This window comes from Heterocephalus glaber, unplaced genomic scaffold, assembly GCF_053883595.1.
Source record: "Heterocephalus glaber isolate CG9 unplaced genomic scaffold, H.glaber_assembly_v1.0 deba00001428, whole genome shotgun sequence".
Classification (NCBI taxonomy): domain Eukaryota; kingdom Metazoa; phylum Chordata; class Mammalia; order Rodentia; family Bathyergidae; genus Heterocephalus; species Heterocephalus glaber.
This window is the reverse complement of record NW_028258293.1, coordinates 13,090,580-13,106,495: the sequence shown is the minus strand read 5'-3', so window position 1 is coordinate 13,106,495 and position 15,916 is coordinate 13,090,580. Positions and strand designations below refer to the sequence as shown.

Genomic DNA, 15,916 nt, shown 5'->3' with positions numbered 1-15,916 from the left:
TTAGCATGCAGGGTGGGGTGGGGGAGGCATGGTCATTCTTAGCCCCCCACCCATGCCGGGCTTGTTTCTCACCTAGCCACAGCTCCCCGGAGGTGACCCTTGCCATCGGGGATGCCACCACAGTGATGGGAGGCCAGGTGAGTGAGGAGGGGAAGGAAGAAGGTGTCACTGGGGAGGGGGTTTCTTTCTGTCTGGGCCTGAGGCCGCTAGGGAGCTCAGCAGGTTACAGGAGGACTGTGTCGGAACAGGAGGGAGCAGACAGGTTCCTGCTTTGTGTCTGAAATGTGCAGATGGGTAAAACACTTCTGTGCACACTTTCCTAATCACATGGGGCCCTGTAGTCAGCACAAGGCCTTTTCGGGACACAGCTGAGCTCTTCCCTCCCTCCTCCAGGTGAAAGCAGGCAGGTGAATGTTTAGGGAGTAGAGTTCTCTTTTCCCTGCCTGGTCTGCAGAGGCTGTCAGCCCTGTGACAGGCCCTGATCCATACCTGTTCCAATGCCCCTAGGAATGCTACCCTGAGAGGAGAGACAAAAACTGGGCCACCTGGTGAGGGTTTCCAGGAAGAGCTGGCCAAGGAGCAGAGCCCTGCCCTACTCTCCTTTGTGTCCTGGCCATTCTCTGTGGCCAACCCTCCTGGGGTCCTCTATTTGTAGGAGAGGTGGCAGGTTTGTTTTCTCCCTTTGCAAAACTTTGTTGGTCTCTGGGCCACGTTGACTCAGGTTCTCCTTTGAATCCTGGCCTGCATTTGTCTCCCTTTTTCTGCCATTGCAGACATGTGACACAGTCAGCCCACCTGTGCCACGGTCCCCAGGGCAGCTTAAGCCTCAACTCCTGTGCCCCAGCCCAGGCATCAGCCCTGGGTAGCCCGTGGGGCCAGCAGGCTGAGGAGCAGCATTTACAGTAGAGAACAATGAGCCCCAACTATGTGCCCTTTTGAAAATAGGTATGAAGGTCCAAGGTGGGCCGAGGTGAGGTGGGGTGGGCATACCTCCTCTCTAATGTGGATTTACTGGGTGTTTTACTTTTTGTTTGTCTAATCCTTGCTGGCTCCAAGTTTTAGAATCACAGTCAGGTACACTCGGAGTTGAAGTGGAGTGTAGTCATTCTTTTTACAGCTAGAGAAATGGAGGTAGATAGATGTCTTGCCAGGGCCTCACGGTGAGCCGGTGGACCAGAGTCTTCTGGTGGATCCAGGGCTGTCCCTCTGCCTGGCGGGCTCCATGAATCCACACATTTTAGTGGAGGAAATGATCCTTACCCGAATGTGCCATTCCTCAGTGGGCTCCTTCCTTGCTGGCTTCCTTTTTCTTTTTTTTCTTTTGGTACTGGGGATCGAACTCGAGTCCTTAGCTTGCAAGGCAGGCGGTGGAACCACTGAGCTAAATCCCCAGCCCAAGGCTTCCTTTTTCTTTGGAGAGGGGTCAGAAGCATCTGGACCAGGCAATCCAGGCAGCTCTCTCACCTTGCTCCAGAGAGCAATAAGGACGTAGACTGGCCTTTCTAAAAGGTGACTGGAGGGGATGGGAAGAGACTGAGGTCCATGTACCGGGGACACTTTTAAGGGGCACCATTGAGAATGCCCTCAGTGGGAAGAAAGTGGAGTTGGGCCCCAGACCAGCAGCTGCCAAACTTCATTTCAAGGCTGCCCACTTTGAGCTCAGCCATTCTCCAGAGAACTGATGGTGTAGGCCAACGGGTCTATGAATTTGGATGAGAAAAAAATTCATTGTTATTTTCAGAAACCGCAACCCATTTGAAATTGAACATGCCTTTCAATTATTGCTGTAGGCTACAAATGGCAAGAGTATTACCAGAGTTGGTGACTGTCACCGATAGAAATCATAGATATTTTCCTTTCACATTACAGTTGTTCATATCTCAAGATACCATTGATATTCATCAATACTTTACAGTTTTGGCTGCGAAAAACCTGCTGTTAAATCTTGTTATTTCGTATGTTAGTATGCACATGCTTCTTTGAGCATAAATATTACAAAAGTACACACTTTAATTATATTATAATAGACTTGATATCCTTTGTAAACTTATATTTTATTTTATGTATTTAAAAACACTGTTCTGAGAAGGTGTCTCTATAAACTTCACTAGATTTTCAATGGGGTTCATCAAATACAAATGATTAAGCAAATCATTTGGACAGGACTTAAAGAATTCTCCAGAAAATAGCTTTGGTGCTCAGTCTTTTTTATCCTCCTAACATGAATCTGAAAGGCCATATCTGAGGTGGGAGCAACGTGTTGAACACAAAGTCTAAGCTTAGTTAAGAGTCCTCCCCCTGGAGGAAAGGTGGTGGCACTTACCCTGGCCCTGCCCTTTGCTATTCCTGTGGTCTCCCTGGGCCACAGGTTAGATTACTAGGAGGATGGGTTGCCTGGCTCCTGGGGCTGGCCTGAGTTTCTGGATAAGCTCAGGTACTAGAGTCCAAAATGGGGTAAGAACATGGAAACCTGGAAACCCTGACCTCCCAGGGGGTCAGAAGGACATGGAGAGGGAGTTAGTATGAGATAGGGTGACTTTGCTGGCCAAGGAGGGCCAAAGGTTTGGGCCTGGGCTCCAGGGACCAAGACTTCTGAATACTGGGTGTGTTCTCAGTGCTTTGCTGGAGGCTGGGGGTTCAGCCTCAACTTGCAGGGATGACAAGGAGGAAGGAAGACATGAGAGGCAAACACCCACAGTTTGGTCTGTGGTGTGTTAGCCCTGTGAACAAGAACGTAGGTGCCATGAAGGTAGACACAGTGCCTGGGAGGCACATGGTGGTGGGAACTTTGCACTGTGAGGAAGTTGAGCCTCTGAGAGGCAGGAGCCCCTGGTGTCAGCGTTCAGCCCCAGGTGACATTAGACCTGTTGGACTGGAGTTCTGAGAGGTCAAGTGTCTCTGTCACCTGTCGTGTGGTGACCGAGCGCGCCGAGGTTCAGAATGGTGTGTTCAGATGGGTTAGGCCTGGAGGTCCCTGTCTGGGGAGTTCTGTTGGAAGCCAGGATTTATCAGCTCCCCTTTGCAGGTCTCCTCCTCAGATCTGTGGTCCCCGGTCCCCAGGGCATCTCAGTTCCCAGGACAGTGGGTGGTGACTGTGAAGGCTGTTGTTGGACAGGCCCCAGGGGAAGGGGGTGGGGCGAGGGGCTGCTTTTGGTCCTTAGCTCAGTCTCAGGTTTGTTCTCCAGACAAGGGGTTTTGTGTGGGGCTGTGAAGGACACACAGGTTTCCTGAGGAGGGAGCTGAGGGAAGGAGGGGGCCTGGAGCATGGAGAGGGATGTGCTTAGGCTGCAGACCTTGACAACCTGCCACAGATGCCACTTTGGAGGGGAAAAGCCGAGCCTTCACTCCCCAGGCCCAGGGCACCCCTGTATCTCTTGTGGGGTGAGCTGAGGAGGCAGAGTGGCCTCGGCGCCAGCCCTGAGGGGAGGGGGAGCTCCCTCCCTGCAGGTGAGGACCAGAGGAGCTGTGACCTCAGTAAGGCCACCCAGGAGCTGGCCCTGAAGTCAGCCCTTGACTGTTATCCTCTCCTTCCTGTCTCTAGAAGGAGGCTGAAGCCCTGGACGCCTTGGCCGTGTCCTCCTGGGAAAGGTGGCTCCATCGGGCCAAGTGTGCCCCGGCTTGTGAGTGGCTCCCTCCCCGAGGCCTGTCCAAGGGAGGGCCTTGGCCACAGAGAGGGGCTTCTCTTCCCTGCCTGGGGACTCTTTCCACCTTCCCTAGCCCTGACTGCCCTGGCCTGCCTTCTAACACTGTGACTCCTTCCCTCACCGCACTCTGGTGGACCTCATCTTCTTGTCCTCGGTGGCCCTTCTTGATACTGTGTTCCCACATGTCCCCCTACCCCATGTTCTGCTTTGCACCCTGGCTTCTTCCCCAACCTCACGAGGCAGTGAACCTCTCCGGGCAGTCTCCCAGCTCACCCCATGCTCCAAGTCCATAGTCTCTCTCCACTGCCTTGCCCGCTAGCCAGGAGTTCAGCTCAGGGAATTGTTGGCCCAGGTGACACATACCAAAGGCAGAGACTCTGAGTCCCTGTCCCATCTGCCATCCAGGGAAAGGGCACCCGAAGGGCCCCTTCAGGCTACATGCTGAGTGCTGGGGTTGCCTGGGGGCGGGGCTGCCCAGGCGTGAGTAGGTGGGCATCACTGGGTTCTGCTGCTCTTGGTTCCGTGTTTCCCTGGCAGACTTGTTCTCCTGTTTCAATGGGGGTGAGTGTGTGCACCCCACCTTCTGTGACTGTAGACGCTTCAATGCGACTGGACCACGCTGCCAGATGGGTGAGTCTGGGCCCCAGGAGGGCCCTCGGGTACTGGGAAAGCTGTGGGCCTAGCAGTACTGGCAACCTTTCCAGGGCTGGAACCCACAGTCCCCCTCCTGTGCCTATCTCAGCTGTGCACTCACTTCCCCTGCCTCAGTGTACAATGCCGGCCCTGAGCGGGACAGCATCTGCCGAGCGTGGGGGCAACACCATGTGGAGACATTTGACGGCCTCTACTACTACCTCTCTGGGAAGGGCAGCTACACATTGGTGGGGCGCCATGCACCTGAGGGACAGAGCTTCTCCATCCAGGTGAGGCCTTCCCTGCCCTATTTGCCCTGGAAGCTGGGCTGCCCTGGGCTCTGCTTATCCCACAGAGGCTGGCACCTTCCTGTCCCTTACACCTCCAGTTCCTGCCCAGGGAGTCTGCACCTGGAAGGAGTCAGGGGCACCAGAAAGAGCCAGCTCTTGCTCACCTGCTCCCTCATGGCCCTGGCCATTCATTCATTTAGTCACAAATTCATTAAGTATTTAAGTGCATATTGTACCCTTTTCTGGGAACAAGATTTGGTGGCCGGAGGCCCTGAGAACAAAAAATAGATACGGTCTTTATCTTCATGGGACTTTTGGTTTTATGGAGAAAACAAACAATAAATCAAGTGAATCATTTCAAGAGCAACTGGGTGCTGTAGAGGAGAAATGCCAAATGCTAAAAGTCATGTCACTCAAACCTAATCTTGTTTATTAGGGAGGGTGATGATTAGAGAAGCTTCTTGTAGGAAGTGACATTTAACTTGGGATCTGAAGAAAGAATTAATGGGTGGGGGCAAATGTGACAACACTATGCAAAGGGGATGCTGGGAGCTAAGGGCCGGGATAAGAAAAAACATGGTGCCTCAGAGGTGACAGAGAACCTGGGTGACTCAGTTTAGAGGCACCGCTTCTAAGGAGCCTCTTGGATCTCCTAAAGTCCCAAAGAACTGAGGAGCTCCTCTCAGGGAAACACGACCCCAACATGGCTTGTCTCTTACAAGGCCTGTGTCTCAGTTACGTCCTCTACTGGATGGGAGCTTTTCTAGGGCAGGGGCCATGGCGCTGCGTTTGGTATTCCCAGTGCCTAAATTAGTGCTCAGTAAAATATGCTTGTCAAATAGGTGAATAGTTGTGTGAGAGTCACTGTCTTGCAGACCTGATTTGCACACCTACCTGTGTGTTGAGGGGGAGCCCCCTTCGGCCACAGGCCAGTGTATCTCCACCTAGAGAAATGTCTACCTGGGGATGCTGCTCTGCTGGAGGGCACCTTGGTCAGCACTGAGTTAGGGCCAAAGGGCTGGGGATTTGAGAAGATCCTAGCTGTCTGTCACCTCTCTGCCAGCCAGGGGTACTCCTTCTGCCTCAGGCTGTCCTGGGGGGTGTGGCCTGCACAGGCTGAGGACCTTGATCAGTTCTCCCCTCTCTGCCTTGGGCTATCACACAGCAGTGTTTTTCATGACTGTGTCATTTCATGATGGATGTGTCACAATTACTTAGACTAATGGGATGCTGCACATCAGTGGGTTAGGAAATAAACATCATGAGTCACATCCAGCATTAAAAAAAAGAGAGAAAAAATAGAAAATATTGTAACAATGCATTATTATTATTTTTAAACTTTGTTTTATTTATATATATATTGCTTACTGTGAGTCATGGTCAAAAAAGCTTGAAAAACATTTAGTTAGACCGGGAGTGGCTTTTGCAGGTCCCACCTTTAGTTGAAGTGTCTCCAGCCTGCTTAACCACATTTAATAATGATCTAGTCGAAGGCAGGTTCCCGGGAGGCCCTGGCAGACCCCTGCCCCATGCCCTGCCCTGTGGATCTGTAGCCTTTGAAGTACAGGATCTGCATGAACAGGCACAGAGACGTATGTGGGCCAAGCAGCGAGGCAGTGATGTGTGTGGCTGTGTGGGCAAGGGAGGTCTAGTCGGCCTGCCAGGGCTATGTTTATAGTGAGTGTGTGCCCTGAAAGTGTCCTCCAGTTATGCGTGGTGTGCATGTTTGTGTTCCATATGAGTGTGAGCCTTCAATCTGGTGGGATAACCTGGGAGGGGTAAATAAAACAGTCAGAAACAGGGAGGTGGCACAAAGATCTGGAGAGAGCACTGAAATCTGAGCTATGCAGACCTGAATTAGCATCCTGGCTCTGCCATTTCCTAGCTGGGGTGTGAATGTGATCTCAGTCACTTCCTCTCTACACACCAGAACCCCTCCTCACTGCAATGCAGACAGTCATAGCTCCAACCTCCCCGTGGTGCCTGGGACTGGGAGAGGTCACAGAGGAAAGGCGCTTGGTCCACCAGGCAAAGCATTCATTTTGTATGAGGAGAAACTCAACAAGGCCTGCAGCTTGTGGCCAGGCCAGTGACAAGAGCCCGCCTCTGAACGCCCCAATCAGGTGCACAATGACCCGCAGTGTGGCTCTGCCCCCTACACCTGCTCAAGGTCGGTCAGTCTCTTCCTCGAGGGTGAGCAGGAGATCCACCTGGCCAAGGAAGTCACCCGCGGAGGTGTGAGGTAACTCTGACCTTTCCACCCTGAGCTGTCCTCCTCCCCGACCTGAGGCAGGGGACATCTGCCTTTCTCAAGCCAGAAGGAAATACTTTTCTGGAGGCAAACAGTATTTTACACCATTAGGGTCAGTGTGGTTTCATTGGTGGGGTTGGCAGAAGGATGAGTCCCTCGTGGTTTTCTGTGGGCTTTCAGAGGGTAGATTTTAAGGAAAATGACAGAACTTTCTAGACAGTTGACAGTCTATCATGATAAATGGGCTTAAGTTTTTCACTCTCACAATTTGACAGAAAATCTTCCGGAATGGATCACAGGTTCCTGCCTGCTCTGAGCAGACACTGTGTACACTTTGGCCCTTTTTCTGATGGCACAGGCCCATTCTGAACATCAGTTGTCTCACTGGACCCAGGGACCACTTGAGTTGCGAAGATTCTTTGCTCCCACACTATCTGGCCCCAGACCGTGGCCCTGTATGAAATCTTTCTCACCATCTATTTCTTCCCTTGCTAACCTCTGTCACTGCAGGTCGCTGCCAGAGGGGTCTCTCCTGCAATGACTTTTTCCCATCCTCATTTTTTGCTTCCGATCTGGAAATTGGGTACCCAAGCTCTTTGGGGATGAGAGTAAAATTTGAAAGTCCAAGGGTTTCTCTGGCAGGGAAAACACTGGTATTCAGGTCTTTTAGTTTGTTAGATGGCACTTTTGTTTCTCTTTTCTAATTTTCAGCTGGGACAAAAGTTACTAAATTCCAGATTTGCTAGGAGTTGTCACCCTGGTAAGACTGGCAGCATTCCAGTTTTCCTCCTGTCTTGGCTTCTCTTCCCACACTATTCTTTGTCCTCACCAAAAAACAAACAAACAAAAAAACCCAAACACAAAAAAGTAGAAGTCCGCTTATATCTTTTCTCCTTTTGGGAGAAAGGAGCTGGAAAATTCAGTCACTCTCAGATTTATCCCAGCCAGGGAAATTGCAATTTTGCAAACTCTCCGAAGATAAAAGAATCCCTGTCCAGTGGTGTACTTCCGGGTACTTAGGAACTCTGGAAATTTGGGGAGAGGGGATGTGGACACCTCAGGTCACTGGGTAAGGGTGCATGGTTCTTTGGTGAAGGGACGGAGCCATGAAGGTGACATGATGCCCTGAAGCCCTGGGCTGTGCCCTACAGGGTCCAGCTGCCACATGTGATGGGGGCTGTGCATCTGCAGCAGCTGGCTGGCTACGTCATCCTGCGGCGTCAGTCTGCTTTCACGCTGGCTTGGGATGGGGTCTCCGCTGTCTACATCAAGATGAGCCCAGAGTTCCTGGGCTGGACCCATGGGCTGTGCGGGAACAACAATGCCGACCCCCAGGATGACCTGGTGACTAGCTATGGTGAGACACAGGGCTAGAGATGTGGTTTTGGTGTTGGTGGAGACTGAGTCAGGCTGGAGGGGCAGGAGGGGACTCAGGGAGAGCACTGGAGTCATGGTCATTAGTCTGCTCTTGATCGCACTGTGTTGCCCTCTCTGAGTTTAAAACAGTAAAAAACCACCCCAAGTTCTTGAGCACTCTGGACTATTGTGAGCAAACAGCTTTTCCAGGAGAAAGGCTCCGCTAGGAACCTCAGATGGGAATGGGAGCTCAGGAGGCTGCATTCTTCAAAACTGCCTACCTATCCCTGGCACCCACCTACCTTCAGAGCTCTCTGCTCCTCTTGTCCCCTCAACCCTGTGATGATACTAGTTCTCCCTTGCAGGGAAGCTGACAGAAGATATGGCTGAGTTTGTGCACAGCTGGCAGGAGCAGGCTCCCAACCACCCTCCAGGCACCACGACTGCCTCCCTGCCTCGCCCGCCATGCCTGCAGCAGAGCCCTGGAACCATGCAGGTCTGGGCCCTGGCAGAGTCCCCAGTGCCTAGCTATGGTTGGTTTCCTGTCTAATTCTTGGAAAGCCGTTGGCTTCAGGGGCCCAAGGTGTTCGGTGCCCATGCTCCCTTCCCTTTTCTTTTCACCCTTTTTTCTTCCTCTGGCTCCTGTTGGGGTTCCCTGCGGAGTTGGTTAATTTGGAGAGCTATGTATGGCCCTGCCAGCCCCCAGCCCTGGTTCCTGGCCCTTACTCTACCCAGGGTGTATATGAGCGCTGTGAGATGCTGCTGCGGTCCCCCTTTGATGCTTGCCATGCCTACGTCAGTCCTCTGCCCTTCACAGCCAGCTGTACCAGCGATCTCTGCCAGTGAGTGGGCAAACAGGAGTTAGGGGTGTTGGGATCCAGGAGTTGGTAATGTTGAGTTGTGGGCACCCCTCCCGGTATTGTGTTGAGGGTTCAGCCTGTGGGCCACTGAGCCTAACAATCCCAGGAAATGACAGAGCTACTTGCCAGAGCACTGGAATTCTTATCTGCCAAGGTGAGACAGAGCTTCCCCATTCAACTGAGGCCCCAAAGTGATCCCTTCAGGATCACACAGAAAGTCAGTGGCAATGTTAGGACCAGAATCCAGCTTCCCTGCCTTGAGTCTAGGGATCTGTGTACTTAGATGCTTTCCCAGCTCTCTTTCCCAGTTGAATGAGCAAAGGGGTGTCCTGAAGTTCTGGCCATCTCTATGGGATGCTGGGGGACTGGTGGCAGGCTAGGCCCTCCTCCAATGTGACCCTTGGTTTCCTCACACAGATCAGGGGGTGATGAAGCTGCCTGGTGCCGGGCCCTGGCGGAGTATGCCCGGGCATGTGCCCAGGCCGGGCAGCCCCTACAGGGCTGGAGGACCCAGCTTCGACAATGCAGTAGGTGCAGGCTGGTGGTGGGCAGGGAGGGCTTCTGACAAGCCCTGACGTGGGCTGTGGGTGGCATCCTCAGGCCTCAGCTTGATATCTTGTTCTGCTCAGAACTACAATCATCAGAGCCTTATGCCCTAAGGTTCCATCTGCATGTAACAGATGGAGTAACTGAGTCTGAGAGTGGGAGAGACTGGCCTGGGCCCACAGAGTGAGATGAAGATCTTTTTTAGAACCTCCCAGGCCCCCACTAATTTCCTGGGCACTTAGTACTTTCTCTGGGACTGGGGATGAGGAAAATCAAGACGTTCCTACTCCCATCCCAGGGCCTGGGGTGGAGGTGCATCCTGGTAGAATTGACCAACCAAGGGCTTCCTCTCTCTTAAGCTGTGCATTGCAAAGAGAAGGCCTTTACCTACAACGAGTGTATTGCCTGCTGCCCTGCCTCCTGCCAGTCCCGGGCCTTCTGTGTGGACAGTGAGATCGCCTGTGTGGATGGCTGCTACTGCCCCAACGGTATGCAGGGGTAGGAGTGGGGCTTGGCACAGGCGGGCATGAAGCAGAGCCCTGGAGGATGCCTGTTTGTGCAATGAGTGAAGCAAGGAGCAAACATCTAATTAGTGGATAAATGAATGAATGGCTTAAGGAGGTGAGGGTGGGGTGGAACTATGGCACCTTGTGGTGATCCCTCAGGGTATTTGATTTCACTGGGACTGAGCTTTGTAAGGCAGGTAGATGAACACATACCATTCATTCATCTATGCACACCCATGTATATAAACATTTATCTACATACACCTCTTTATCCTGTTTTTCGCAGTGTGTAAATCTGCCACACATCTGCAGTGTGTGACTGACCACAGGCATTGACTTTAGGAAGAAGAATCTGGTTTCAGGGATGACACACACTGACCCCATCCTAAGATATGCGGGCATAAAGAAGAGACATAGGGAAGAGATGGAGAGGGAGCTCCCGAGAGCCAGGGTACCCAAGCTGCTTCTAGACACATCACAAGCTTTTGGGGAGAAGCTTGTTAGTGTGCAGGTGGGGGTGGGCCTCTGAGCAAAGGTCTGGTAGTGGGGCAATTGGCCAGAAGGGGTCCAATTTAGAGGGGAGAGTTTGAAAGTGTCAGAGGTGAAAGAACTTGCATAAGAGAGTCTTTATCATGGAGCACGAGAAATCATGGACAGCTTGTGAACAGCGACAGAGGTGAGTTAAGTGGACCTTTGCTGTTACTCTAGGGCTGATCTTTGAGGATGGGGCCTGCGTGGCACCAGCTGACTGCCCTTGTGAGTTCCACGGGACCCTGTACCCGCCTGGCTCTGTGGTGAAGGAAGACTGCAATGCCTGGTTTGTGCCCACTGCCTGGGGGTTTGGGGCTGCAGTGGCTGTGGCTTCCCCTCAGGGCTGCTCAGCCTGAATCAGGAACCCTCCAACACAGGGGTCGTCACTCAGCTCCTTTAAGTTGCAGGGGACTGTGTGAGATCCATTCCTTTGGGGGGCTCTCCAGTACGGTATGTAGCTCAGGCCTGGGGAGTTACCCTCACCCCTGGTCTCTGTTCCAGCACCTGCACTGCGGGCAAGTGGGTGTGCAGCACGGCTCTCTGCCCAGGTACGTCTGACACTCACCTTGCCTCTGCTGCCTCCACTGGTTTCACAGGTTTTTGGGCAGAGATGCTCTGGGGGCCAGGCCTGATGAATGGGGCACTCAGTCCTTGGCTAAGAGCCCCCTTTATTTCTTCAGAATCACTGTGCCTAATAGATTGCTCCAGTCCCTTCCAGGAGGGATTTAAATGGGACCTTGTAGGTCTGAAGCCCTTCCTGAGCTTGGGGCACTTGAGCCCAAACTGATCCCCAAGCCCAGGGCCTGGTCTCCCTTCAGAGGCAGGGCTGTGTCTATCTTTGGAGGTCTCGAGGGGCAGTCCTCGAGGAGAAGGCTCTTCCCCTGCCTGGGTTTCGGAGGAGAAGGTGCTGGTCCTCCTCACACTGGAGCCGGCAGCTCCAATGGGTCAGCGGCCTCTCTCTGTCCCTCAGCTGAGTGCTCAGTGACTGGTGACATCCATTTCACGACCTTTGACGGCCGCCGGTACACTTTCCCTGCCACTTGTCAGTACATCCTGGCCAAGAGCCGCTCCTCGGGCACCTTTACAGTGACGCTGCAGAACGCCCTGTGTGGTCTGGTAAGGATGGAGCCCCCCCGCCCCCGGTCTAGAGCAGCCCCTAGAGGGACTAGGATTTGGGGCAGGGACCCTGGTCTTCCCATGTCCAGCTACCTGCAGCCTCTTCTGTCTGGGCAAAGCTAGGTCAGGAGACTGGGTTTTGGCCCTTGCCTCTCTACTGGCTGAGTCACTTCCCTTTCCTGGGCCTCTGTGTTTTAAAGAAATCTAAAAAACTTCCTTTTCTGTGCTTTGTTGGATTGGGCTTTCAACATGTCTGCATTCCTTCATTCATTGATTCAGCAAGTATCAATCACCTATTGGTGACAGAAGCTGTAGTATGTCTTAGAGGCTGGGTGTGTTAGACAGGGTTTGGCTCTCTTGGGCCTTACAGTTTGGAGGGTGAGGCAGATATGAGCCCTTAACCCACTGTGTTATAGCAGGGCAGGTGGGTCTCCGTGGAGAGACTTCTTACTGTTTTTGTTTCACTTGGGCATCGAGAGGCAGGGGGTGAAGTCTATCAGGATAGACTTCCTGGAGGAGGTGATCCCTGAGCTGTGTCAGCCACCTGTGAGCACAATTGAGAAAATGGCCGACTTGAAGCTTTGGGGTTGGTGTGGGTTTGCCTGTCTCTCAGTGGTGACTGTATTGTCCCTGGGCTAACTGCTGAGCCAACCCCACAAGCCCTGGTCTTCACAACAGAGCAGGAGCTCGCGAACACAGCCAGGCCAGACAGCCCTATCCATCTCTGGTGGCCTCGCTCCAGCCTCCAACCCCAAAGGCCCCCCCCCAAGCAGGTGTCTGCTGGACCTGCCTCTCTCTGGCCCTGGGGACCCAGGCTGGACTGTGGGGGATCAAAGCCTGGGCTGAGCAACCCATCCTTTCTCTCTGCTGGAGAATGCCCTAGCCTGCCCCCTCGGGATCTCTGCTCAGGAGACTGCTTGTCCTCAAGGGTGGGGCCGCTCCTGTCACATCCTGAGGGTGGAAAAAGAGAGGCTCCTCCCTCTCACAGGGCTCTAGACTATTCCGATCTCTGAGGGCTGTTGGGCCCCTGGATCTGCCTCGCTGCTGGATGGTGTCTCCTTGAGACTTCACAGACACAATGAACCTGTGGAAAGCCAGCCCTCTGCCAGCCCTGTGCCAAGCACCGTGAGGTCTACATAGGTGAATCAGACTTGAATGCCACTCTCTAGGAGCTCCTAGTCTGGAAGGCAGGTCATTTGTGTCCTCAGGGCACCTCTGGATGACGTGTGATCAGGGCCATAAAAGCAGGGTGCTGCTGAGGAAGAAAGAGTTCTGAATATTACAAGAAAGAGCATAATTATTCTAGGCCCTCGCAGCTGAAAAACAGGAGAAATATATGCGTAACCCATATAATATGTGCATGCAAAAAAAATAAGAAAATGTGCATGTAATACTTTGGAATTTGCATTTGTCAAAGCCCGTGGAACTTAGAACACAAGAACTTACCTCATAGAACCCAAGGTTAGTGTTCACACTTTGTGCTGTAAAGTTCTATGGGCTTTGACAATCAGTGTATGTACATATATCTATGAGTGTTTATGTATTGCTCTGTATTTATATGTGCTAAACCTAAATTCATACTGACGTTTCAACTCCAAGCCATTGATTACCACAGGCATCATTTTAGCCCCTTTCCTTATCTATAAATGGTTACTCCAACAGTGAAAAATCTGATTTCCACCATTCACCATCTATTTACCTAATTGTTCAATGCATGGATGTATCCCTGGATGGGAGTAATAGAACTTGCACCTTTATAGGAAATTACTTTATCAAGTAGTTGATACTTTATCAAGTGCTTATGCAGTTTCATTTGCCTTTAGTCTTTTTTTTTTTTAATTTGGTCCTGGGGATTGAACTCTGGTCCTTGAGCTTGCGCAGCAGGTGGCAAAACCACTGAGCTAAATCCCCAGCCCTTTTGCCTTTAGTCTTACAAACTTTTTTCCAAACCTACGTGGGCAACATCTTTTCTTCTATCTTCTTCAGTAAGGTTGTAATATAGTTAGATTCTTTTGTCATGATCTGCTTCCAACCTTGGACACCTCCTAATCTCCTGTGTGTTTTTGAAAAATTTGGTAAGATCAATGTGTACTCTTTGTGCTGTAAAGTTCTATGGGCTTTGACAAATGCAACTTCCAAAGTATTATGTGGATGTGTTCCTCTTTTTTTTTTTTCTTTAATACATGCACATTAAAAATCTGTACTCAACCAGGTCGGACCAACTAAGTATTGTTTGTATCTCTAGTTTGAAGTCTGGAGAAATTAAGTGACTTCTTAAAGGTCTCATTGCTTTCAGTGACATCAGGACTTGAACCTGAGACTTTGACTAAAGTGTGTGGGGTGTCTTCTTGTATCATCAACATGTCCAAAGGGGAGCAGATGGTGTGGTTGGGCAAAGAAGGTGATGTTTTGGGCACAATAATTTTGAACTGTTTCAGAGACTTCCTGTCCTTCTGGGCAGGAACTTAGAAGGAGGCTGTGACTTGTACAGAGTTTTTCTGAAACTTTCAAGCCCTAATGATTTCCTCATTTCAGAGTTCCTGTCCCTCTCCTATATTACAACTTATTCTGGTCCACGGTACTTAGGATAAAACCCCAAAATATTACAAGGTTCTACCTAAGCTGGTCCTGCCTGTGTCTTGAAACTTATCTTAACCCACATTACCTAGTGAGCTCCGGTCCTTCTGGTCATTCTTATGTCCCTAAATGGATTAAATGCCTTCCTGTGTTAGGGCTTTCATGAGGCTGTTTCCTCGATCTGAATATGTCTCCCTCTTTCCCTTCTCTCTTTGCTCAACCAGCTTCTGTATAGCTACAGATCTAAGGTCAAATGTCACTTTTTTGTGCCTCAGTTTTCTGACTTGCAAAATGGTACTGTTAGTAGTACTTACCAGATCAGATTGCGATAAAGATTAAATGAATGATACAGATTAGAACAGCGTCTGAACACAGTAACTCCATTTTAAAGTTGGTATTAAGGCTTTTATTATTTTGAGTATTTTACATTATTATCATCATTTCTTAGGATGGTCTTTCCTGCCTCTGCAGACTAAGTTTGGTTCCTTCATGTTTTTCTAGCACCCTCTCCCCCTCGCTTGTAGTACTAATCACAATTATAACTAAATAACCAACTATGTAATTACTTATTTAATGTCTGTGTCCCACATGAATATGTAATCTCCTTGAGGAGAGGGACTCTGTCTTGTTCATCACTTACCTACAAAGCCTGGTGTGGGTGTCGCTTGTCCATGGTAGGCTTTCAGAAAATGTCCATGTGAACGATTGTGTGGATGTCTTCCTGCAGAAAGAGGTATGAATGGGCCCAATGTGAACTAACCATTTCAGATGTGGAAAACTTGAGGCTCAGAGAGTATTAGCTTACTTCCTGCCTGCCTATTAGTGACATGCAGGACGTGTCATGTGGAAAGAGCTACATAAGTGAACACAAAAGGATGAAGTTACAGTTCTGGGCTGTGGTTGTGTGGGGGAGGTCAGTGTTTCCAAGACTGGCCCGGGGCCATCTGGGTCCCATCTCTGCATTATATTTGTAGACAACCTAGAGTCAAGTGTTAGTTTTATTAGTGTTATGCCAGTTCTGCTATTAATTTCTCCAATCCCAGCTTCTGTCTGATCATTCTCCAGATGGGGGCATTTGATTAGATAATCCCTGATATTCTTGGGGGGGGGTCTGTTGTCTCTCTGTAGAGCCTGCCCCTCAAACTGGACTGAATCCCTGTCCTTGGAGGACTCTATTGAGGCCAGCAGGACAGACAGACCAACTTTGGTCCACTGGCCCTTCTTTCTTTCTAGAACCAGGATGGAGCCTGTGTCCAGTCAGTATCTGTGATTCTGCACCAGGACCCTCGGAGACAGGTCACCCTGACCCAGGCAGGGGATGTCCTCCTGTTTGACCAGTACAAGATCACCCCACCCTACACGGACGGTATGGCTCAAGATAGTCAAGAGAGCTATTTGGGTGCTGGCTGTTCAGACCTCTTTGGCTTCCTCTGGCCAAAAGAGCTGCTGCATGGGCAAGAACTCACATTGTAGTGGTGAGGTGGGTCAGGCTAGGGGACACTTTGGTTCCAGGAATGTGGATTTCTAAAATGTATCTTTGTCCCCATTCCAACGTGACAGTGGTCTCATGGCAGTATGGTGATTTCTTTTAGCATCAGCCCTTGGA

The 15,916-nt window shown here is 51.0% G+C and overlaps 1 protein-coding gene across 1 annotated transcript in view; it reads left to right on the top strand.

The window, feature by feature from the left end:
• Positions 1–15,916, top strand: part of Otog (otogelin) — a 77,938-nt gene that overhangs the window by 840 nt on the left and 61,182 nt on the right. The window contains exons 3-16 of the mRNA XM_021263876.2: positions 77–137; positions 3,542–3,620; positions 4,182–4,274; positions 4,413–4,567; positions 6,691–6,809; positions 7,970–8,175; positions 8,540–8,670; positions 8,910–9,016; positions 9,452–9,561; positions 9,940–10,068; positions 10,795–10,903; positions 11,119–11,165; positions 11,588–11,733; positions 15,544–15,676. Of these exons, the coding sequence (XP_021119535.2) occupies positions 77–137; positions 3,542–3,620; positions 4,182–4,274; positions 4,413–4,567; positions 6,691–6,809; positions 7,970–8,175; positions 8,540–8,670; positions 8,910–9,016; positions 9,452–9,561; positions 9,940–10,068; positions 10,795–10,903; positions 11,119–11,165; positions 11,588–11,733; positions 15,544–15,676 (1,625 nt within the window). The remainder of the gene's footprint in view (positions 1–76; positions 138–3,541; positions 3,621–4,181; positions 4,275–4,412; positions 4,568–6,690; positions 6,810–7,969; positions 8,176–8,539; positions 8,671–8,909; positions 9,017–9,451; positions 9,562–9,939; positions 10,069–10,794; positions 10,904–11,118; positions 11,166–11,587; positions 11,734–15,543; positions 15,677–15,916) is intronic.